Source organism: Bombina bombina, chromosome 1 (genome assembly GCF_027579735.1).
Source record: "Bombina bombina isolate aBomBom1 chromosome 1, aBomBom1.pri, whole genome shotgun sequence".
Classification (NCBI taxonomy): Eukaryota; Metazoa; Chordata; class Amphibia; order Anura; family Bombinatoridae; genus Bombina; species Bombina bombina.
This window is the reverse complement of record NC_069499.1, coordinates 577267845-577292508: the sequence shown is the minus strand read 5'-3', so window position 1 is coordinate 577292508 and position 24664 is coordinate 577267845. Positions and strand designations below refer to the sequence as shown.

At 43.0% G+C, this 24664-nt stretch overlaps 1 protein-coding gene across 1 annotated transcript in view; it reads right to left on the bottom strand.

Moving 5' to 3' along the window:
* ATIC (5-aminoimidazole-4-carboxamide ribonucleotide formyltransferase/IMP cyclohydrolase) overlaps positions 1–24664 on the bottom strand; it is a 191276-nt gene that overhangs the window by 5445 nt on the left and 161167 nt on the right. Inside the window, exon 15 of the mRNA XM_053698807.1 lies at positions 17722–17874. Coding sequence (XP_053554782.1) covers positions 17722–17874 — 153 coding nt within the window. The remainder of the gene's footprint in view (positions 1–17721; positions 17875–24664) is intronic.

Here is a 24664-nt window from a genome sequence, read left to right as displayed (position 1 = left end):
CTGAGGAAGGGCGTGACCTTTTCCTCCAGTAATATCAGAAATGATCTCCTTCGGACCAGGCCCGAATAGGGTCTGTCCCTTGAAGGGGATGTTAAGAAGCTTAGACTTTGAAGTAACGTCTGCTGACCAGGACTTAAGCCATAGCGCCCTACACGGAAAAATGGCAAAACCTGAATTCTTAGCAGTTAGCTTGGCTAAATGAAAAATGGCGTCAGAAATAAAGGAGTTAGCTAACTTAAGAGCTTTAATCCGGTCTAGAATATCGTCTAGCGGGGTCTCCACCTGTAGAGCCTCCTCAAGAGACTCAAACCAAAAAGCCGCTGCAGCAGTAACTGGGGAAATGCATGCAAGAGGCTGGAGAATAAAACCTTAATGTATAAAAATTTTCTTAAGGAGACCCTCCAATTTTTTATCCATAGGATCTAGGAAAGCACAACTGTCCTCGACAGGGATAGTTGTACGCTTAGCTAGGGTAGACACTGCTCCCTCCACCTTAGGAACCGTCTGCCACGAGTCCCGTATGGCGGCATCTATGGGAAACATCTTTTTGAAAGCAGGAGGGGGAGAGAACGGCACACCTGGTCTATCCCATTCCTTAGTAATAATTTCCGAAAACCTCTTAGGGACTGGAAAAAGTGTAAATAGGCACTGCAAAGTATTTGTCCATTTTACACAATTTCTCTGGAACCACAATGGGGTCACAGTTATCCAGAGTCGCTAAAACCTCCCTAAGCAATAAGGGGAGGTGTTCAAACTTAAATTTATACGCTGTCATTTCAGAATCAGACTGAAGTAATGCCTTCCCTGAGTCTGAAATATCACCCACAGATAGAAGCTCACCTGCCTCGGCTTCTGAGCATTGTGAAGGTATATCGGACACAGGCATTAAAGCGTCAGAAAGCTCTGTATTAGTTCTAGCCCCAGAGCTGTCTCGCTTTCCTTGTAACCCTGGCAGTTTGGAGAATACCTCTGAGAGGGTAGCATTCATAACTGCCGCCATGTCCTGTAAGGTAAAAGAATTAGACGCGCTAGATGTACTTGGCGTCACTTGAGCGGGAGTTATAAGTTCTGACACATGGGGAGAGCTAGATGGCATAATCTCCCTCTTTTCAGTCAGAGAATCCCCTGGAGATAAATCTTTAAGTGCCATAATATGGTCTTTATAGTTTATAGAAATATCAGTACATTTGGTACACATTCTAAGAGGGGGTTCCACCATGGCTTCCAAACATATTGAACAAGGAGTTTCCTCTATGTCAGACATGTTTAACAGACTAGTAATGAGACAAGCAAGCTTGGAAAACACTTTAATAAAGGTGAAACAGCAATTAAACAAAAACGTTACTGTGCCTTTAAGAGACAAAAAACTAGCACTTAAACAGCAAAACAGTGTAAAAACACAGTAAAGTCTTTGAAATTTTTACAGTGTGTGTAAGGGACTAAAGCAACATTGCACCCACTTGCAAATGGATGATTAACCCCTTAGGCCCCAAACCGGATTGAAAAACGTTAAGACAATTGAGCACCTTGCCACAGCTCTGCTGAGGCTCCTACCTGCCCTCAAAAACGATTTTGTGCAGAAATAACCCCTTTGAAATGGTCCTCAGATGCCAGAGGACTCCTCCAGGGAAGCTGGATGTCTCAGTCTGAATTAAAACTGCGCAGTTAGAGAACTAAAATAGGCCCTCCCACCATGTACTGGATGCCAGAGGGGCCTTAAGAAAATACTCCTAGGAGTATCTGACTAGCCATGTGGAAACTAGGCCCCAAATAAAGACTTATCTCCCTCAGAGAAAAAACGTCCTATTTATGAAATCATGTAAACGTTTTGTCACTAAGTAATATGATTATTAACATGAGTATTACCCTGTTTTGTAAGCATGATCCCAGTCGCTGTTAAATCACTGCATCAGGCTTACCTCAAATACACAAGGCTCTGTCAGCATTTTCTAGAACTTATTCATCTCTCTAGAAATAAAAATACTGAACATACCTCAAAGCAGGTAATCTGCAGACCGTTCCCCCAACTGAAGTTTTCCCATATTCTTCAGTTGTGTGTGAGAACAGCAATAGACCTTAGTTACAAACCGCTAAGATCATCAAACCTCCAGGCAGAATTCTTCTAATTTCTGCCTGAGAGTAAAACAGTACAACGCCGGTACCGATTAAAAAACAAAATTTATGCTTACCTGATAAATTTATTTCTCGTGTGGTGTATCCAGTCCATGGGTTCATCCATTACTTGTGGGATATTCTCCTTCCCAACAGGAGGCTGCAAGAGGACACCCACAGCAGAGCTGTCTATATAGCTCCTCCCCTAACTGCCACCCCCAGTCATTCGACCGAAGACAAGCAAGAAAAAAGGAGAAACTATAGGGTGCAGTGGTGACTGTAGTTTAAAAATAAAAAACACCTGCCTTAAAATGACAGGGCGGGCCGTGGACTGGATACACCACAAGAGAAATAAATTTATCAGGTAAGCATAAATTTTGTTTTCTCTTGTAAAGGTGTATCCAGTCCACGGGTTCATCCATTACTTGTGGGATACCAATACCAAAGCTTTAGGACACGGATGAAAGGAGGGACAAGGCAGGCACTTAAACGGAAGGCACCACTGCCTGTAAGACCTTTCTCCCAAAAACAGAATTTATGTTTACCTGATAAATTACTTTCTCCAACGGTGTGTCCGGTCCACGGCGTCATCCTTACTTGTGGGATATTCTCTTCCCCAACAGGAAATGGCAAAGAGCCCAGCAAAGCTGGTCACATGATCCCTCCTAGGCTCCGCCTTCCCCAGTCATTCGACCGACGTAAAGGAGGAAAATTTGCATAGGAGAAACCATATGATACCGTGGTGACTGTAGTTAAAGAAAATAAATTATCAGACCTGATTAAAAAACCAGGGCGGGCCGTGGACCGGACACACCGTTGGAGAAAGTAATTTATCAGGTAAACATAAATTCTGTTTTCTCCAACATAGGTGTGTCCGGTCCACGGCGTCATCCTTACTTGTGGGAACCAATACCAAAGCTTTAGGACACGGATGAAGGGAGGGAGCAAATCAGGTCACCTAGATGGAAGGCACCACGGCTTGCAAAACCTTTCTCCCAAAAATAGCCTCAGAAGAAGCAAAAGTATCAAACTTGTAAAATTTAGTAAAAGTGTGCAGTGAAGACCAAGTCGCTGCCTTACATATCTGATCAACAGAAGCCTCGTTCTTGAAGGCCCATGTGGAAGCCACAGCCCTAGTGGAATGAGCTGTGATTCTGTCAGGAGGCTGCCGTCCGGCAGTCTCGTAAGCCAATCTGATGATGCTTTTAATCCAAAAAGAGAGAGAGGTAGAAGTTGCTTTTTGACCTCTCCTTTTACCAGAATAAACAACAAACAAGGAAGATGTTTGTCTAAAATCCTTTGTAGCATCTAAATAGAATTTTAGAGCACGAACAACATCCAAATTGTGCAACAGACGTTCCTTCTTTGAAACTGGATTCGGACACAAAGAAGGTACGACTATCTCCTGGTTAATGTTTTTGTTAGAAACAACTTTCGGAAGAAAACCAGGTTTAGTACGTAAAACCACCTTATCTGCATGGAACACCAGATAAGGAGGAGAACACTGCAGAGCAGATAATTCTGAAACTCTTCTAGCAGAAGAAATTGCAACCAAAAACAAAACTTTCCAAGATAATAACTTAATATCAACGGAATGTAAGGGTTCAAACGGAACCCCCTGAAGAACTGAAAGAACTAAATTGAGACTCCAAGGAGGAGTCAAAGGTTTGTAAACAGGCTTGATTCTAACCAGAGCCTGAACAAAGGCTTGAACATCTGGCACAGCTGCCAGCTTTTTGTGAAGTAACACAGACAAGGCAGAAATCTGTCCCTTCAAGGAACTTGCAGATAATCCTTTCTCCAAACCTTCTTGAAGAAAGGATAGAATCTTAGGAATTTTTACCTTGTCCCAAGGGAATCCTTTAGATTCACACCAACAGATATATTTTTTCCATATTTTGTGGTAAATTTTTCTAGTTACAGGCTTTCTGGCCTGAACAAGAGTATCAATGACAGAATCTGAGAATCCTCGCTTTGATAAGATCAAGCGTTCAATCTCCAAGCAGTCAGTTGGAGTGAGACCAGATTCGGATGTTCGAACGGACCTTGAACAAGAAGGTCTCGTCTCAAAGGTAGCTTCCATGGTGGAGCCGATGACATATTCACCAGGTCTGCATACCAAGTCCTGCGTGGCCACGCAGGAGCTATCAAGATCACCGATGCCCTCTCCTGCTTGATCCTGGCTACCAGCCTGGGGATGAGAGGAAACGGCGGGAATACATAAGCTAGTTTGAAGGTCCAAGGTGCTACTAGTGCATCTACTAGAGTCACCTTGGGATCCCTGGATCTGGACCCGTAGCAAGGAACCTTGAAGTTCTGACGAGAGGCCATCAGATCCATGTCTGGAATGCCCCACAGTTGAGTAATTTGGGCAAAGATTTCCGGATGGAGTTCCCACTCCCCCGGATGAAATGTCTGACGACTCAGAAAATCCGCTTCCCAATTTTCCACTCCTGGGATGTGGATTGCAGACAAGTGGCAGGAGTGAGTCTCCGCCCATCGAATGATTTTGGTCACTTCTTCCATCGCCAGGGAACTCCTTGTTCCCCCCTGATGGTTGATGTACGCAACAGTTGTCATGTTGTCTGATTGAAACCGTATGAACTTGGCCTTTGCTAGCTGAGGCCAAGCCTTGAGAGCATTGAATATCGCTCTCAGTTCCAGAATATTTATCGGTAGAAGAGATTCTTCCCGAGACCAAAGACCCTGAGCTTTCAGGGGTCCCCAGACCGCGCCCCAGCCCACCAGACTGGCGTCGGTCGTGACAATTACCCACTCTGGTCTGCGGAAGCTCATCCCCTGTGACAGGTTGTCCAGGGACAGCCACCAACGGAGTGAATCTCTGGTCCTCTGATTTACTTGTATCGTCGGAGACAAGTCTGTATAGTCCCCATTCCACTGACTGAGCATGCACAGTTGTAATGGTCTTAGATGAATGCGCGCAAAAGGAACTATGTCCATTGCCGCTACCATCAAACCTATTACTTCCATGCACTGCGCTATGGAAGGAAGAGGAACAGAATGAAGTATTTGACAAGAGTTCAGAAGTTTTGTTTTTCTAAGGAGTCTATTATTGTTCCCAAGAAGGGAACCCTTGTTGACGGAGATAGAGAACTCTTTTCTACGTTCACTTTCCATCCGTGAGATCTGAGAAAGGCCAAGACAATGTCCGTGTGAGCCTTTGCTTGAGGAAGGGACGACGCTTGAATCAGAATGTCGTCCAAGTAAGGTACTACTGCAATGCCCCTTGGTCTTAGCACCGCTAGAAGGGACCCTAGTACCTTTGTGAAAATCCGTGGAGCAGTGGCTAATCCGAACGGAAGTGCCACAAACTGGTAATGCTTGTCCAGGAATGCGAACCTTAGGAACCGATGATGTTCCTTGTGGATAGGAATATGTAGATACGCATCCTTTAAATCCACCGTGGTCATGAATTGACCTTCCTGGATGGAAGGAAGAATTGTTCGAATGGTTTCCATTTTGAACGATGGAACCTTGAGAAACTTGTTTAGGATCTTGAGATCTAAGATTGGTCTGAACGTTCCCTCTTTTTTTGGGAACTACGAACAGATTGGAGTAGAACCCCATCCCTTGTTCTCCTAATGGAACAGGATGAATCACTCCCATTTTTAACAGGTCTTCTACACAATGCAAGAATGCCTGTTTTTTTATGTGGTCTGAAGACAATTGAGACCTGTGGAACCTCCCCCTTGGGGGAAGCCCCTTGAATTCCAGAAGATAACCTTGGGAGACTATTTCTAGCGCCCAAGGATCCAGAACATCTCTTGCCCAAGCCTGAGCGAAGAGAGAGAGTCTGCCCCCCACCAGATCCGGTCCCGGATCGGGGGCCAACATCTCATGCTGTCTTGGTAGCAGTGGCAGGTTTCTTGGCCTGCTTTCCTTTGTTCCAGCCTTGCATTGGTCTCCAGGCTGGTTTGGCTTGAGAAGTATTACCCTCCTGCTTAGAGGACGTAGCACTTGGGGCTGGTCCGTTTCTGCGAAAGGGACGAAAATTAGGTTTATTTTTGGCCTTGAAAGACCTATCCTGAGGAAGGGCGTGGCCCTTGCCCCCAGTGATATCAGAGATAATCTCTTTCAAGTCAGGGCCAAACAGCGTTTTCCCCTTGAAAGGAATGTTAAGCAATTTGTTCTTGGAAGACGCATCCGCTGACCAAGATTTTAACCAAAGCGCTCTGCGCGCCACAATAGCAAACCCAGAATTTTTCGCCGCTAACCTAGCCAATTGCAAAGTGGCGTCTAGGGTGAAAGAATTAGCCAATTTGAGAGCACGAATTCTGTCCATAATCTCCTCATAAGAAGAAGAATTATTATTGATCGCCTTTTCTAGCTCATCGAACCAGAAACACGCGGCTGTAGTGACAGGGACAATGCATGAAATTGGTTGTAGAAGGTAACCTTGCTGAACAAACATCTTTTTAAGCAAACCTAATTTTTTATCCATAGGATCTTTGAAAGCACAACTATCTTCTATGGGTATAGTGGTGCGTTTGTTTAGAGTAGAAACCGCCCCCTCGACCTTGGGGACTGTCTGCCATAAGTCCTTTCTGGGGTCGACCATAGGAAACAATTTTTTAAATATGGGGGGAGGGACGAAAGGTATACCGGGCCTTTCCCATTCTTTATTTACAATGTCCGCCACCCGCTTGGGTATAGGAAAAGCTTCGGGGGGCCCCGGGACCTCTAGGAACTTGTCCATTTTACATAGTTTCTCTGGAATGACCAAATTCTCACAATCATCCAGAGTGGATAACACCTCCTTAAGCAGAGCGCGGAGATGTTCCAACTTAAATTTAAATGAAATCACATCGGGTTCAGCTTGTTGAGAAATTTTCCCTGAATCTGAAATTTCTCCCTCAGACAAAACCTCCCTGGCCCCCTCAGACTGGTGTAGGGGCCCTTCAGAACCAATATCATCAGCGTCCTCATGCTCTTCAGTATCTAAAACAGAGCAGTCGCGCTTACGCTGATAAGTGTGCATTTTGGCTAAAATGTTTTTGATAGAATTATCCATTACAGCCGTTAATTGTTGCATAGTAAGGAGTATTGGCGCGCTATATGTACTAGGGGCCTCCTGTGTGGGCAAGACTGGTGTAGACGAAGGAGGGGATGATGCAGTACCATGCTTACTCCCCTCACTTGAGGAATCATCTTGGGCATCATTTTCTCTAAATTTTGTGTCACATAAATCACATCTATTTAAATGAGAAGGAACCTTGGCTTCCCCACATTCAGAACACAGTCTATCTGGTAGTTCAGACATGTTAAACAGGCATAAACTTGATAACAAAGTACAAAAAAACGTTTTAAAATAAAACCGTTACCGTCACTTTAAATTTTAAACTGAACACACTTTATTACTGCAATTGCGAAAAAGTATGAAGGAATTGTTCAAAATTCACCAAAATTTCACCACAGTGTCTTAAAGCCTTAAAAGTATTGCACACCAAATTTGGAAGCTTTAACCCTTAAAATAACGGAACCGGAGCCGTTTTTATATTTAACCCCTTTACAGTCCCTGGTATCTGCTTTGCTGAGACCCAACCAAGCCCAAAGGGGAATACGATACCAAATGACGCCTTCAGAAAGTCTTTTCTATGTATCAGAGCTCCTCACACATGCATCTGCATGTCATGCTTCTCAAAAACAAGTGCGCAATACAGGCGCGAAAATGAGACTCTGCCTATGATTAGGGAAAGCCCCTAGAGAATAAGGTGTCCAATACAGTGCCTGCCGGTTATTTTACAAAATTCCCAAGATTAAAATAATTCCTCAAGGCTATGGAGTATAAAATATGTTTATATATAAATCGATTTAGCCCAGAAAATGTCTACAGTCTTAAAAAGCCCTTGTGAAGCCCTTTTTTTCTGTCTGTAATAAAAATGGCTTACCGGATCCCATAGGGAAAATGACAGCTTCCAGCATTACATCGTCTTGTTAGAATGTGTCATACCTCAAGCAGCAAAAGTCTGCTCACTGTTCCCCCAACTGAAGTTAATTCCTCTCAACAGTCCTGTGTGGAAACAGCCATCGATTTTAGTAACGGTTGCTAAAATCATTTTCCTCTTACAAACAGAAATCTTCATCTCTTTTCTGTTTCAGAGTAAATAGTACATACCAGCACTATTTTAAAATAACAAACTCTTGATTGAATAATAAAAACTACAGTTAAACACTAAAAAACTAAGCCATCTCCGTGGAGATGTTGCCTGTACAACGGCAAAGAGAATGACTGGGGAAGGCGGAGCCTAGGAGGGATCATGTGACCAGCTTTGCTGGGCTCTTTGCCATTTCCTGTTGGGGAAGAGAATATCCCACAAGTAAGGATGACGCCGTGGACCGGACACACCTATGTTGGAGAAAATAGCCTCCGAGGAAGCAAAAGTATCAAATTTGTAGAATTTAGAAAAAGTATGAAGCGAAGACCAAGTCGCCGCCTTACAAATCTGTTCAACAGAGGCCTCATTTTTAAAAGCCCATGTGGAAGCCACCGCTCTAGTGGAATGAGCTGTAATTCTTTCAGGAGGCTGCTGGCCAGCAGTCTTATAAACTAAGCGGATTAAGCTTCTCAGCCAAAAAGAAAGAAGTTGACAAAGGCTTTTGGCCTCTCCTCTGTCCAGAGTAGACAACAAACAAAGCAGATGTTTGACGAAAATCCTTCGTAGCTCGTAAATAAAACTTTAAAGCACGAACTACATCAAGATGTGTAATAGACGTTCCTTCTCAGAGGAAGAATTAGGACATAATGAAGGAACAACGATCTCCTGATTGATATTCTTATTAGATACCACTTTAGGAAGAAACCCAGGTTTGGTACGTAAAACTACCTTATCTGCATGGAAAATCAGATAAGGGGAAATCACACTGTAAAGCAGATAACTCCGAAACTCTTCGAGCCGAGGAGATAGCTACTAAAAACAGAACTTTCCAAGATTAAAGTTTAATATCTATGGAATGCAAAGGTTCAAACGGAACCCCTTGAAGAACTTTAAGAACTAAATTTAAACTCCATGGCGGAGCAACAGGTTTAAACACAGGCTTGATTCTAACCAAAGCCTGACAAAACGCCTGAACATCTGGAACCTCAGCCAGACGCTTGTGCAAAAGAATAGACAGAGCAGAAATCTGTCCATTTAAGGAACTAGCTGACAATCCTTTCTCCAATCCCTCTTGGAGAAAGGATAATATCCTAGGAATCCTGACTTTACTCCATGAGTAACCCTTGGATTCACACCAATGAAGATATTTACACCATATCTTATGATAGATTTTCCTGGTGACAGGCTTTCGAGTCTGAATTAAGGTATCAATGACCGACTCGGAAAAACCACGCTTTGATAGAATCAAGCGTTCAATCTCCAAGCAGTCAGACGCAGAGAAATTAGATTTGGATGTTTGAAGGGACCTTGAAGTAGAAGGTCCTACCATAGCGGCAGAGTACATGGTGGAAAGGATGACATGTCCACCAGATCTGCATACCAAGTCCTGCGTGGCCACGCAGGAGCTATAAAAATCACTGAAGCTCTCTCCTGCTTGATCTTGGCAATCAGACGAGGGAGCAGAGGAAACGGTGGAAACACATAAGCCAGGCTGAAGGACCAGGGCGCTGCTAGAGCATCTATCAGTGCTGCCTTGGGATCCCTTGACCTGGACCCGTAACGAGGAAGCTTGGCGTTCTGACGAGACGCCATGAGATCCAGTTCTGGTTTGCCCCATAGTTGAATCAACTGGGCAAATTACCTCTGGATGGAGCTCCCACTCCCCCGGATGAAAAGTCTGCCGACTTAGAAAATCCGCCTCCCAGTTCTCTACTCCTGGGATATGGATAGCTGAGAGATGGCAAGAGTGAACCTCTGCCCATAGAATTATCTTTGAAACCTCCAACATTGCCAGGGGGCTCCTTGTTCCCCCCTGATGGTTGATATAGGCTACAGTCGTGATGTCCGACTGAAATCTGATGAACCTGACCGCAGCTAGCTGAGGCCAAGCCTGAAGAGCATTGAATATTGCTCTTAGTTCCAGAATGTTTATCGGAAGGAGGGTCTCCTCCTGAGTCCACGAACCCTGAGCCTTCAGGGAGTTCCTGACTGCACCCCAGCCCAGAAGGCTGGCATCTGTCACTATAGTCCATTCTGGCCTGCAGAAACTCATTCCTCTGGACAGATGGACCAGAGATAGCCACCAGAGAAGAGAATCCCTGATCTCTTGATCCAGATTTAGTAGAGGGGACAAATCTGTGTAATCCCCATTCCACTGATTGAGCATGCAAAGTTGCAGTGGTCTGAGATGTAGGCGGGCAAACGGAACTATGTCCATTGCCACTACCATTAAGCCGATTACTTCCATACACTGAGCCACTGACGTCTGAGAAGTGGAATAAAGAGCACGGCAGGAAGTTAGAAGCTTTGACAACCTGACCTCTGTCAGAAAATTTTTCATTTCTACTGAATCTATCAGAGTTCCTAGGAAGGAAACTCTTGTGAGAGGGGAGAGCGAACTCTTTCCTTCTTTCACCTTCCACCCGTGAGACCTCAGGAATGCCAGAACAATGTCCGTATGGGACCTGGCGATTTGAAAAGTCGACACCTGTATCAGAATGTCGTCTAGGTAAGGGGCCACTGCTATGCCCCGCGGCCTTAGAACCACCAGAAGGGACCCTAGAACCTTCGTAAAGATTCTTGGAAGGCGAACCTGAGAAACTGATGATCTCTGTGTATCGGAATGTGTAGATAAGCATCCTTGAAGTCCATGGTAGTCATATATTGACCCTCCTGGATCATAGGTAGGATGGTTCGAATAGTCTCCATCTTGAAGGATGGGACCCTGAGAAATTTGTTTAGGATCTTGAGATCCAAGATTGGTCTGAAAGATCCCTCTTTTTTGGGACCTATAAACAGATTTGAATAGAAGCCCTGCCCCTGTTCCTCCCTTGGATCACTCCCATACCAGTAGGTCTTGAATGCAACTTAAGAATGCCTCTCTCTTTATCTGGTTTGCAGATAATTGTGAGAGATGAAATCTCCCCTTTGGAGATGAAGCTTTGAAATCCAGAAGATATCCCTGGGAAACGATCTCCAGAGCCCAGGGATCCTGGACGTCTCTTGCCCAAGCCTGGGCGAAGAGAGAAAGTCTGCCCCCCACTAGATCCGGTCCCAGATCGGGGGCTACTCCTTCATGCTGTCTTAGAGGCAGCAGCAGGTTTTTTGGCCTGCTTCCCCTTGTTCCAAGCCTGGTTAGGTCTCCAGACTGGCTTGGACTGGGCAAAATTTCCCTCTTGTTTTGCAGTAGAGGAAGTTGAAGCTGCGCCACTCTTGAAGTTTCGAAAGGAACGAAAAACAAAATTTATGCTTACCTGACAAATTTATTTCTCGTGGTGTATCCAGTCCACGGGTTCATCCATTACTTGTGGGATATTCTCCTTCCCAACAGGAAGTTGCAAGAGGACACCCACAGCAGAGCTGTCTATATAGCTCCTCCCCTAACTGCCACCCCCAGTCATTCGACCGAAGACAAGCAAGAAAAAAGGAGAAACTATAGGGTGCAGTGGTGACTGTAGTTTAAAAATAAAAAACACCTGCCTTAAAATGACAGGGCGGGCCGTGGACTGGATACACCACAAGAGAAATAAATTTATCAGGTAAGCATACATTTTGTTTTCTCTTGTAAAGGTGTATCCAGTCCACGGGTTCATTCATTACTTGTGGGATACCAATACCAAAGCTTTAGGACACGAATGAAGGGAGGGACAAGGCAGGAACTTAAATGGAAGGCACCACTGCCTGTAAGACCTTTCTCCCAAAAATAGCCTCCGAAGAAGCAAAAGTATCGAATTTGTAGAATTTAGAAAAAGTATGAAGAGAAGACCAAGTCGCCGCCTTACAAATCTGTTCAACAGAGGCCTCATTTTTAAAAGCCCATGTGGAAGCCACCGCTCTAGTGGAATGAGCTGTAATTCTTTCAGGAGGCTGCTGGCCAGCAGTCTCATAAGCTAAGCGGATTATGCTTCTCAGCCAAAAAGAAAGAAGTTGCCGAAGCCTTTTGGCCTCTCCTCTGTCCAGAGTAGACAACAAACAAAGCAGATGTTTGACGAAAATCCTTCGTAGCTTGTAAATAAAACTTTAAAGCACGAACTACATCAAGATTGTGTAAAAGACGTTCCTTCTTTGAGGAAGGATTAGGACATAATGAAGGAACAACAATCTCCTGATTGATATTCTTATTAGATACTACATTAGGAAGAAACCCAGGTTTGGTACGCAAAACTACCTTAGCTGCATGGAAAATCAGATAAAGGGGAATCACACTGTAAAGCAGATAACTCCGAAACTCTTCAAGCCGAGGAGATAGCTACTAAAAACAGAACTTTCCAAGATAAAAGCTTAATATCTATGGAATGCAAAGGTTCAAACGGAACCCCTTGAAGAACTTTAAGAACTAAATTTAAACTCCATGGTGGAGCAAAAGGTTTAAACACAGGCTTGATTCCAACTAAAGCCTGACAAAACGCCTGAACGTCTGGAACCTCAGCCAGACGTTTGTGCAAAAGAATAGACAGAGCAGAAATCTGTCCCTTTAAGGAACTAGCTGACAATCCTTTCTCCAATCCCTCTTGGAGAAAGGATAATATCCTAGGAATCCTGACTTTACTCCATGAGTAACCCTTGGATTCGCACCAATGAAGATATTTACACCATATCTTATGATGGATTTTCCTGGTGACAGGCTTTCGAGCCTGAATTAAGGTATTAATGACCGACTTGGAAAAACCACGCTTTGATTGAACGCTTGATTCCATCTCCAAGCAGTCAGATGCAGAGAAATTAGATTTGGATGTTTGAAAGGACCTTGAAGTAGAAGGTCCTGCCTTAGCGGCAGAGTCCATGGTGGAAAGGATGACATGTCCACCAGATCTGCATACCAAGTCCTGCGTGGCCACGCAGGAGCTATCAAAATCACCGAAGCTCTCTCCTGCTTGATCTTGGCAATCAGACGAGGGAGCAGAGGAAACGGTGGAAACACATAAGCCAGGCTGAAGGACCAGGGCGCTGCTAGAGCATCTATCAGCGCTGCCTTGGGATCAATGGACCCGTAACGAGGAAGCTTGGCGTTCTAATGAGACACCATGAGATCCAGTTCTGGTTTGCCCCATAGTTGAATCAACTGGGCAAATACCTCCGGATGGAGCTCCCACTCCCCCGGATGAAAAGTCTGCCGACTTAGGAAATACGCCTCCCAGTTCTCTACTCATGGGATATGGATAGCTGAGGGATGGCAAGAGTGAACCTCTGCCCATAGAATTATCTTTGAGACCTCCAACATTGCCAGGGGGCTCCTTGTTCCCCCCGATGGTTGATATAGGCTACAGTCGTGATGTTGTTCAACTGAAATCTGATGAACCGGACCGCAGCTAGCTGAGGCCAAGCCTGAAGAGCATTGAAAATCACTGTTAGTTCCAGAATGTTTATCGGAAGGAGGGCTTCCTCCTGAGTCCACGAACCCTGAGCCTTCAAGGAGTTCCAGACTGCGCCCCAGCCCAGAAGGCTGACATCTGTCGTCACTATAGTCCATTCTGGCCTGCGGAAACTCATTCCCCTGGACAGATGGACCCGAGAGCCACCAGAGAAGAGAATCCCTGGTCTCTTGATCCAGATTTAGCAGAGGGGACAAATCTGTGTAATCCCCTTTCCACTGATTGAGCATGCAACGTTGCAGTGGTCTGAGATGTAGACGGGCAAACGGAACTATGTCCATTGCCGCTACCATTAAGCCGATTACTTCCATACACTAAGCCACTGACTGCTGAGGAGTGGAATAAAGAGCACGGCAGGAAGTTAGAAGCTTTGACAACCTGACCTCTGTCAGAATAATCTTAATTTCTACTGAATTTATCAGAGTTCCTAGGAAGGAAACTCTTGTGAGAGGGGAGAGAGAGAACTCTTTTCTTCGTTTACCTTCCACCCGTGAGACCTCAGGAATGCCAGAACAATGTCCGTATGGGACTTGGCGATTTGAAAAGTCGACACCTGTATCAGAATGTCATCTAGGTAAGGAGCCAACGCTATGCCTCGTGGCCTTAGAACCGCCAGAAGGGACCCTAGAACCTTCGTAAAGATTCTTGGTGCCGTGGCTAACCCGAAGGGAAGAGCCACAAACTGGTAATGCCTGTCTAGGAAGGATAACCTGAGAAACCGAAGATGATCTCTGTGTATCGGAATGTGGAGATAAGCATCCTTTAGGTCTACGGTAGACATATTGACCCTCCTGGATCATAGGAAGGATGGTTCGAAGAGTCTCCATCTTGAAGGATGGAACTCTGAGAAATTTAAGATCTTGAAATCTAAGATTGGTCTGAATGTTCCCTCTTTCTTGGGAACTACAAACAGATTTGAATAGAAGCCCTGACCCTGTTCCTCCTGCGGAACTGGGTGGATCACTCCCATAATTAGAAGGTCTTGAACACAATGTAAGAATGCATCTCTTTATCTGGTTTGCAGATAAAAGTGAGAGATGAAATCTCCCTTTTGGGGGAGAGGTTTTGTATTCCAGAAGATAACCCTTGGACACAATTTCCAATGCCCAGGGATCCTGGACATCTCTTGCCCAAGCCTGGGCGAAGAGAGAGAGTCTGCCCCCTACTAGATCCGTTTCCGGATCGGGGGCTGCTCCTTCATGCTGTCTTAGAGGCAGCAGCAGGCTTTTTGGCCTGTTTCCCCTTGTTCCAAGCCTGGTTAGGTCTCCAGACCGGCTTAGACTGGGCAAAAGTTCCCTCTTGTTTTGTGTTAGAGGAAGTTGAAGCTGCGCCACTCTTGAAGTTTCGAAAGGGCCAAAAACTAGACTGTTTGGTCCTTAATTTGTTGGACCTGTCTTGAGGAAGGGGCGTGACCTTTTCCTCCAGTGATGTCAGAAATGATCTCCTTCAATCCAGGCCCGAATAGGGTCTGTCCTTTGAAGGGAATGTTGAGAAGTTTAGACTTTGAAGTCACGTCAGCTGACCAGGATTTAAGCCATAGCGCCCTACGCGCCTGAATAGCAAAACCTAAATTTTTAGCCGTTAGCTTGGTTAAATGAACAATGGCATCAGAAACAAATGAATTGGCTAGCTTAAGGGCCCTAAGCTTGTTAATATCTTCCTACGGGGTTTCAACCTGTAGAGCCTCCTCTAGGGACTCAAAACAGAAAGCCGCGGCAGCAGTGACTGGGGCAATGCATGCAAGAGGCTGGAGAATAAAACCTGGTTGAATAAAATTTTTCTTAAGGTAACCCTCTAATTTTTTATCCATTGGATCTAGAAAAGCACAACTGTCCTCGACAGGGATAGTGGTACGCTTAGCTACAATAGAAACTGCTCCCTCCACCTTAGGGACCGTCTGCCATAAGTCCCGTGTAGCGGCGTCTATAGGAAACATCTTTTTAAAAACAGGAGGGGGAGAGAACGGTACACCTGGTCTATCCCATTCCTTAGTAATGATTTCAGAAAAACCTTTTAGGGATTGGAAAAACAGAGTAAGTAGGTACTGTATAGTATTTATCCAATCTACATAATTTCTCTGGGACTACAATAGTGTCACGGTCGTCCAGAGTTGCTAAAACCTCCCTGAGCAATATGCGGAGGTGTTCAAGCTTAAATTTAAATGTAGACATATCAGAATCAGATTGAAGTATCTTCCCTGAATCAGAAAAATCACCCCCAGATTGAAGCGCCCCTGCTTCAGCATAATGTGAGGGTGTATCAGACATAGCTACTAAAGCGTCAGAGAGCTCTTATTTATTCTAGTCCCAGAGCTGTCTCGCTTTCCTTGCAATCCTGACAGTTTAGATAATACCTCTGTAAGGGTATGATTCATAACTGCCGCCATGTCTTGCAAGGGATACGCAATGGGCGCGCTAGATGTACTAGGCGTTCCCTGAGCGGGATTTATAGGATCTGACACGTGGGGAGAGTTAGACGGCATAACTTCCTCCTTGTCAATTTCTTCTGGTGATAAATTTTTTAAAGCCAGAATATGGTCTTTGTAATCTATAGTAAAATCAGTGCATTTGGTACACATTCTAAGAGGGGGTTCCACAATGGCTTCTAAACATAATGAACAATGAGTTTCCTCTATGTCAGACATGTTTAAACAGACTAGTAATGAGACCAGCAAGCTTGGAAAACACTTTAATAACTGAACAAGCAAAAAATAAAAACGGTACTGTGCCTTTAAAAGAAAAAAATCACAGAAACTGCAAAACAGTGAAAAAAAGCAGTAAATCTTACGAAATGCAAATGGATGATTAACCCCTTAGTTTCAAAACCGGATAAAAAAAACGATAAACGTTTTTAAACAGTCACACCAAACTGCCACAGCTCTACTGTGGCCCTACCTGCCCATACAACGACTTTGGAAGGCACAAAAACCCTATAGAGAGGTCCTAAATGTTCAGGGGACTCCTTCAGGGAAGCTGGATGTCTTAAACTGCAAAAACTAATGCGCAATTTAGGCGCGAAAATAGGCCCCTCCCAACCTGTACTCACAGTGAGAGGGGCCTTAAAAAACTATCCCTAGGCAAAATCTAGTCAGCCATGTGGAAAAAACTGGGCCCCAGAATAAAGTTTTATCACCAATATGTAATAAACGTTCATATACCTTCAAGCAAACGTTATATCTATTCAGTAATGTGAGTAAATAATAAAAATATTACCCTTTACAGCAAGCATGATACCAGTCGTTATTAAATCACTGTAATCAGGCTTACCTTAAGTAAATCCGGTATTGTCAGCATTTTCTAGCATATCATTTCTCTAGAAAATTTTAAAACTGCACATACCTCAGAGCAGGAGACCCTGCACGCTATTCCTCCAGCTGAAGTTACCCATCTCTTCAGTTATGTGTGAGAACAGAAATGGATCTTAGTTACAACCTGCTAAGATCATCAAAGACCACAGGCAGACTCTTCTTCAACTTTCTGCCTGAGGCTAAAATAGTACAACTCCGGTACCATTTGAAAAGAAACTTTTGATTTAAGATAAACTACATTAATGCACCACATCTCTCTAGCTACTTCCCTTGTCGAGAGCTGCAAGAGAATGACTGGGAGGTGGCAGTTAGGGGAGGAGCTATATAGACAGCTCTGCTGTGGGTGATCCTCTTGCAGCTTCCTGTTGGTAAGGTGAATATCCCACAAGTAATGGATGAATCCCTGGACTGGATACACCTTATAAGAGAAAGGTGCATTTATATAACCGTTCACTATGCAAAACTAGGGAATGGGTAATAAAAGGGATTATCTATCTTTTAAAACAAAAATTCTGGTGTAGACTGTCCCTTAAAGCAATATGTTTTCACTTGTGTGCCTGCAATTAATTTTTTTTTAAACCACCACAGAAAATGTCAGCTATTGTTAGGTGACTGATTAAGACCACATACATGTTATCATTGGCATCACTAAAGAAGCCTAATGTTCACTAATGCGCCAGTTTGTACTTCCCTGGCCTTTTCACAATTTAGCACCAACATTAACCAATTGCTTTAAAAAAGTTTCCAGTGGAACTAAGAAAATACCTATACAATGGAATAAAGGTAATTTACAATCCATCTAGCTAAATCTCACCTTTCTTGCTCGCTCCACATTGTCTCTGAATGGGAAGAAGGCATCTGAGCTCAGGGCAACCCCACTGAGAGTAGAAATCCACTCCCGCTTTTCTGCTGTGGTGAGTTGCTCTGGAACCTTCTCAAACAAAGACTGCCACTGCGCCAACTCCTCCTGTTGAGTTAGACATGGATTGTTAAGCTACTATACGACAGCTATATACACGCTTAAAAAATATAAAAAAGGGTTAATTCTGAGAAAACAATTTATGCTTACCTGATAAAGTATTTTCTTTCTTGGCAGTGAGAGTCCACAAATTAATTCATTACCTATGGGAATACAACACCTGGCCACCAGGAGGAGGCAGACACCCCAAGCACAGCTTCAAATATTCCCCCCCCCCCCACTTTCCCCTACCTTCCCAGTAGTTCAAGCCGAGGATAAGGAAAAGTAGAGATAGAAGGGGACAGAGTAGCCAGAAGACTGCCGCCACTACAGAATATCAAGACAGGTACGTGGACTCTCGCTGCCAAGAAAGAAAATCAGGTAAGCATAAATATTTTTTCTTTCTAATGGCAGCGAGTCTACAAATTTATTCATTACCTATGGGACACTAATACCCAAGATGTGGAGAATAAGAAATGAATAGGGAGGTAAAAAGTCCTAAGAACTTGGCACCACCGCTTTAAGAGCCTTCCTCCCAAAAGATGCCATTAATGAGGCAAAAACATCAAATCAGCAAAATTGTGAAATGCACAGAGGACCAAGTACCAGCCCTACAAATCCACTCAACTCATTCTTGAAGGCCCAAGAAAAATAAAACACCATGGGTAGAGTGCCATTATCCAGAATGGAGGCTGCTGACCAGTTTCTGTGTATGCCATGCGAATCAAGCTTCCGAGCCAGAAGTAAAGGGTAACAGCAAAGGCATTCTAACCCTTGCCTTACCAGAATGTTAGACAATAAGGAGATAATTAACAAAACTCCTTGATAGCATGGAAAAAAAAAAAAAAAAAGCTCCATCACGTACAGATTATATAACCACCCCTCCTTAGAGGAAGGAGGATTGGAACAAAGCGATGGAACAACAATTTCTTGATTAAAATTGTAAGTTGAAACCACCACCGGTAAATACACCCTTTGTCCACAGAACAACCTTATCCGCAAGAAAGGTCAGATAAGGTGGGTCACCGTAAAGAACAAACAATTCAGAAATTCTACGAACAAAAAAAATAGCTAAGAAAAAAAATACAACCTTCCAAAGTAGAAAAGGAATAGAATTCATCTGCTCAAACGGAGCCCATTGCAGAACTCTAAGAACAAGCTTAAGGCTTAATGGACGACCAAGAGGTCTGAAGAACAGGGCTATTCCAGCAATAGACTGAACATCAAGCAACCAAATCAATTTAGGTACAAAAAACACAAATAGCAGAAATCTGACTCCTCAGAGAGCTAGCCAACAGGCCCTTCTCTAAACCATCTAGAAGAGATTGAAAGGATATGAGGGGTCTTTACCTTGAGCCAGGGAAACATGCTGGTCCGCAAACCAAGATAGATAAGCTCTCCACACACTGTTGAAAATACACCTGGTAACCTTCTGTCTGACCTGAACTTAGAACCACAAAAAAAAAATTTTTTTAGAAAAAGTTGATTCTACAGAAATCTTTAGTAAAAAGGCGAAAGATTTATTTGATTGGAAGAGAAACCAGAGTATCAAAAACTGTCTCAAAGAATCCTCTCCCAAACAAAAAAGCAATCAAACTTCATTTAGAAGCTTGAGAGAATCTAGATTTTGAGAAAAAGGGACCTTGCAACAAAAGGTCCGTCCTATGAAGAAAATCACTATTGGGGAACAGAAAATATTCTCTATAGATCTGGATACCAAGCCTGGTTTAATCACGCTGTAGCTAGCAGGATTGCTGGATTCCCTGACGAACTCGAGCAAAACTCACAATTGGAGGAAAGAGATACTAGATAGAGCTATGGAACTGCAAAAGTGACCACCAAACACTGCCAGAGGATCTCCTCAATCCAAATCTTGAAAACCAGAAAACGAGGTGGGAAGCCCGCAGAACTTTCCCCGACACCCCTACCTGAGGACGAACTCGCAAGCCCCTTCTGTTTAGTGACCATTTCCTAGGATCAAAGATATTCCGAGCCTGAACAGCCTTGGATTAATATATAGCACATGTTCTAAATATATGACCCAGAACATAAAAATTTGGCAACGTCAAAGAAGCCCAGGCTTATTAGAGAGCCTAATAGAGGTTTAAATACAGATAATACTAGTCACAATAGAAGCCAGCACAAGGACTGGCAATGCTAATACGTCACCAAATATGTGATTTGCAATGAAAAAGCATAGTGTCTAAACACAATATCATCGATCATTAACGAATGTTAATCCCAGAAGGACCAAACATCCTAAAAAAATAAAGTGCGTATAACACTGATAAACGCTAATAAACCCGGATGATAACGCAAGACTTGCTTGCAGGATCAGGAGAAAGTCTAAACACTTAAGATAAGTGCTCATAATCAAAAAATATTATGATTTAAGCACTGAAAAGGCTAGTCATAAAATTGATTCAGCGCCAGAACATAGTATTTGCAGATAAATATGTCTTAGCACCATCAATGATAAACATAAAAACAGATAAAATTATTAGCAGAAACCCAAAGAAAGTGTAAGACACTGTTACTGATAATGTAAAAATTCAGGGGCTGGTAACGCTAACAAGCCACTCAATATTGTATTTCCCTCTTTGTTACTCTAATAAGAAAGAAATTAGATACTGGAAAGGACAAAGACCACCAGATATGTGTATAGGCAAGAAAGGTTAAGCACTATAAGCTAATTAACCTTCAGATATGAAACTTTGCTAGACAAGCAAAAAACATAATTTATGTAAGAACTTACCTGATAAATTCATTTCTTTCATATTCGCAAGAGTCCATGAGCTAGTGACGTATGGGATATACATTCCTACCAGGAGGGGCAAAGTTTCCCAAACCTTAAAATGCCTATAAATACACCCCTCACCACACCTACAATTCAGTTTAACGAATAGCCAAGAAGTGGGGTGGTAAGAAAGGAGCGAAAGCATCAAAAAATAAGGAATTGGAATAATTGTGCTTTATACAAAAAAAATCATAACCACCATAAAAAGGGTGGGCCTCATGGACTCTTGCTAATATGAAAGAAATGAATTTATCAGGTAAGTTTTTACATAAATTATGTTTTCTTTCATGTAATTAGCAAGAGTCCATGAGCTAGTGACGTATGGGATAATAAATACCCAAGATGTGGAACTTCCACGCAAGAGTCACTAGAGAGGGAGGGATAAAATAAAGACAGCCAATTCCGCTGAAAAATAATCCACAACCCAAAACAAAAAGTTTTAATCTTAATGAAAAAAACTGAAATTATAAGCAGAAGAATCAAACTGAAACAGCTGCCTGAAGTACTTTTCTACCAAAAACTGCTTCAGAAGAAGAAGAGAAAACATCAAAATGGTAGAATTTAGTAAAAGTATGCAAAGAAGACCAAGTTGCTGCTTTGCAAATCTGAACAACAGAAGCTTCATTCCTAAACGCCCAGGAAGTAGAAACTGACCTAGTAGAATGAGCCGTAATCCTTTGAGGCGGAGATTTACCCGACTCTACATAAGCATGATGAATCAAAGACTTTAATCAAGACGCCAAAGAAATGGCGGAGGCCTTCTGACCTTTCCTGGAACCAGAAAAGATAACAAATAGACTAGAAGTCTTTCTAAAATCTTTAGTAGCTTCAACATATTTTAAAGCTCTTACTACATCCAAAGAATGTAAAGATCTCTCCAGAGAATTCTTAGGATTAGGACATAATGAAGGAACAACAATTTCTCTACTAATGTTGTTAGAATTCACAACCTTAGGTAAAAATTTAAATGAAGTCCGCAACACAGCCTTATCCTGATGAAAAATCAGAAAAGGAGATTCACAAGAAAGAGCAGATAACTCAGAAACTCTTCTAGCAGAAGAGATGGCCAAAAGAAACAGAACTTTCCAAGAAAGTAATTTAATATCCAGAGAATGCATAGGTTCAAACGGAGGAGCTTGTAAAGCCCTCAGAACCAAATTAAGACTCCAAGGAGAAGAAATTGACTTAATGACAGGTTTGATACGAACCAAAGCTTGTACAAAACAATGAATATCAGGAAGATTAGCAATCTTTCTGTGAAAAAGAACAGAAAGAGCAGAGATTTGTCCTTTCAAGGAACTTTCAGACAAACCTTTATCCAAACCATCCTGAAGAAACTGTAAAATTTTAGGGATTCTAAAAGAATGCCAGGAAAATTTATGAGAAGAACACCAAGAAATGTAAGTCTTCCAGACTTGATGATAAATCTTCCTAGACACAGATTTACGAGCCTGTAACATAGTATTAATTACTGAGTCAGAGAAACCTCTATGACTAAGAATCAAGCGTTCAATCTCCATACCTTCAAATTTAATGATTTGAGATCCTGATGGAAAAATGGGCCTTGAGATAGGTCTGGTCTTAACGGAAGAGTCCAAGGTTGGCAACTGGCCATCCGAATGAGATCCGCATACCAAAACCTGTGAGGCCATGCTGGAGCCACCAGCAGTACAAACGAACGTTCCATTAGAATTTTGGAAATCACTTTTGGAAGAAGAACTAGAAGCGGAAAGATATAGGCAGGATTATAATTCCAGGGAAGCGACAACGCGTTCACTGCCTCCGCCTGAGGATCCCTGGATCTGGACAGATACCTGGGAAGTTTCTTGTTTAGATGAGAAGCCATCAGATCTATTTCTGGAAGTCCCCAGATTAGAACAATCTGAAGAAATACCTTTGGGTGAAGAGACCATTCGCCCGGATGTAACGTCTGGCGACTGAGATAATCCGCTTCCCAATTGTCTACACCTGGGATGTGAACCGCAGAGATTAGACAGGAGCTGGATTCCGCCCATACAAGTATCCGAGAAACTTCTTTCATAGCCTGAGGACTGTGAGTCCCCCCTTGATGATTGACATATGCCACGGTTGTGACATTGTCTGTCTGAAAACAAAAACTATTCTCTCTTCAGAAGAGGCCAGAACTGAAGAGCTCTAAAAATTGCACAGAGTTCCAAAATGTTGATTGGTAATCTCGCCTCCTGAGATTCCCAAACCCCCTGCGCTGTCAGAGATCCCCATACAGCTCCCCAACCTGAAAGACTCGCATCTGTTGAGATCACAGTCCAGGTTGGACGAACAAAAGAGGCCCCATGAAATAAACGATGGTGATCCATCCACCAAGTTAGAGATGATCGAACATTGGGATTTAAGGATATTAGTTGTGATATCCTTGTATAATCCCTGCACCACTGGTTCAACATACAAAGCTGGAGTGGTCTCATGTGAAAACGAGCAAAAGAGATTGCGTCCGATGCAGCAGTCATGAGACCTAGAATTTCCATGCATAATGCTACCGAAGGGAATAATTGAGACTGAAGGTTTCGACAAGCTGAAACCAATTTCAGACGTCTCTTTTCTGTCAGAGACAAAGTCATGGACACTGAATCTATTTGGAAACCTAAAAAGGTTACTCTTGTCTGAGGAATCAAGGAACTCTTTGGTAAATTGATCCTCCAACCATGTCTTTGAAGAAACAACAGAAGTTGATTCGTATGAGATTCTGCAGAATCTGAAGACTGAGCAAGTACCAAGATATCGTCGAAATAAGGAAATGCCGCAATACCCTGTTCTCTAATTACAGATAGAAGGGCACCGAGATCCTTTGAAAAGATCCTTGGAGCTGTTGCTAGGCCAAACGGAAGAGCCACAAACTGGTAATGCTTGTCTAGAAAAGAGAATCTCAGAAACTGATAGTGATCTGGATGAATTGGAATATGAAGATATGCATCCTGTAAATCTATTGTGGACATATAATGCCCTTGCTGAACAAAAGGCAGAATAGTACTTCTAGTTACCATTTTGAATGTTGGTATCCTTACATAACGATTCAATATTTTTAGATCCAGAACTGGTCTGAAGGAATTCTCCTTTTTTGGTACAATGAATAGATTTGAGTAAAACCCCAGACCCTGTTCCAGAACTGGAACTGGCACAATTACTCCAGTCAACTCTAGATCTGAAACATTTCAGAAACGCCTGAGCCTTTACTGGGTTTATTGGAATGCGAGACAGAAAAAAAAATCTTCTCGCAGGCGGCCTTACCTTGAAACCTATTCGTACCCCTTTGAAACAATGTTCTGAATCCAAAGACTGTGAATCGAATTGATCCAAATATCTTTGAAAAATCGTAACCTGCCCCCTACCAGCTGTGCTGGAATGAGAGCCGCACCTTCATGTGGATTTGGGAGCTGGCTTTTACTTTCTAAAAGGCTTGGATTTATTCTAGACTGGAGAAGGTTTCCAAACAGAAACCATTACTTTAGGGGAAGGGTCAGGCTTCTGTTCCTTATTCTGACGAAAGGAACGAAAACGATTAGCAGCCCTGTATTTACCTTTAGATTTTTTGTCCTGAGGCAAAAAAGTTCCTTTCCCCCCAGTAACAGTTGAAATAATAGAATCCAACTGAGAACCAAATAATTTATTACCTTGGAAAGAAAGAGAAAGCAAAGTTGACTTAGAAGTCATATCTGCATTCCAAGTCTTAAGCCATAAAGCTCTTCTGGCTAAAATAGCTAAAGACATATACCGGACATCAATTCTAATGATATCAAAGATGGCATCACAAATAAAGTCATTAGCATGTTGAAGAAGTCTAACAATGCTATGAGTATTATGGTCTGACACTTGTTGCGCTAAAGCCTCCAACCAGAAAGTGGAAGCGGCAGCAACATCAGCCAAAGAAATAGCAGGTCTAAGAAGATTACCTGAACATAAATAAGCTCTCCTTAGAAAGGATTCAAGCTTCCTATCTAAAGGATCCTTAAAGGAAGTACGTTTAGC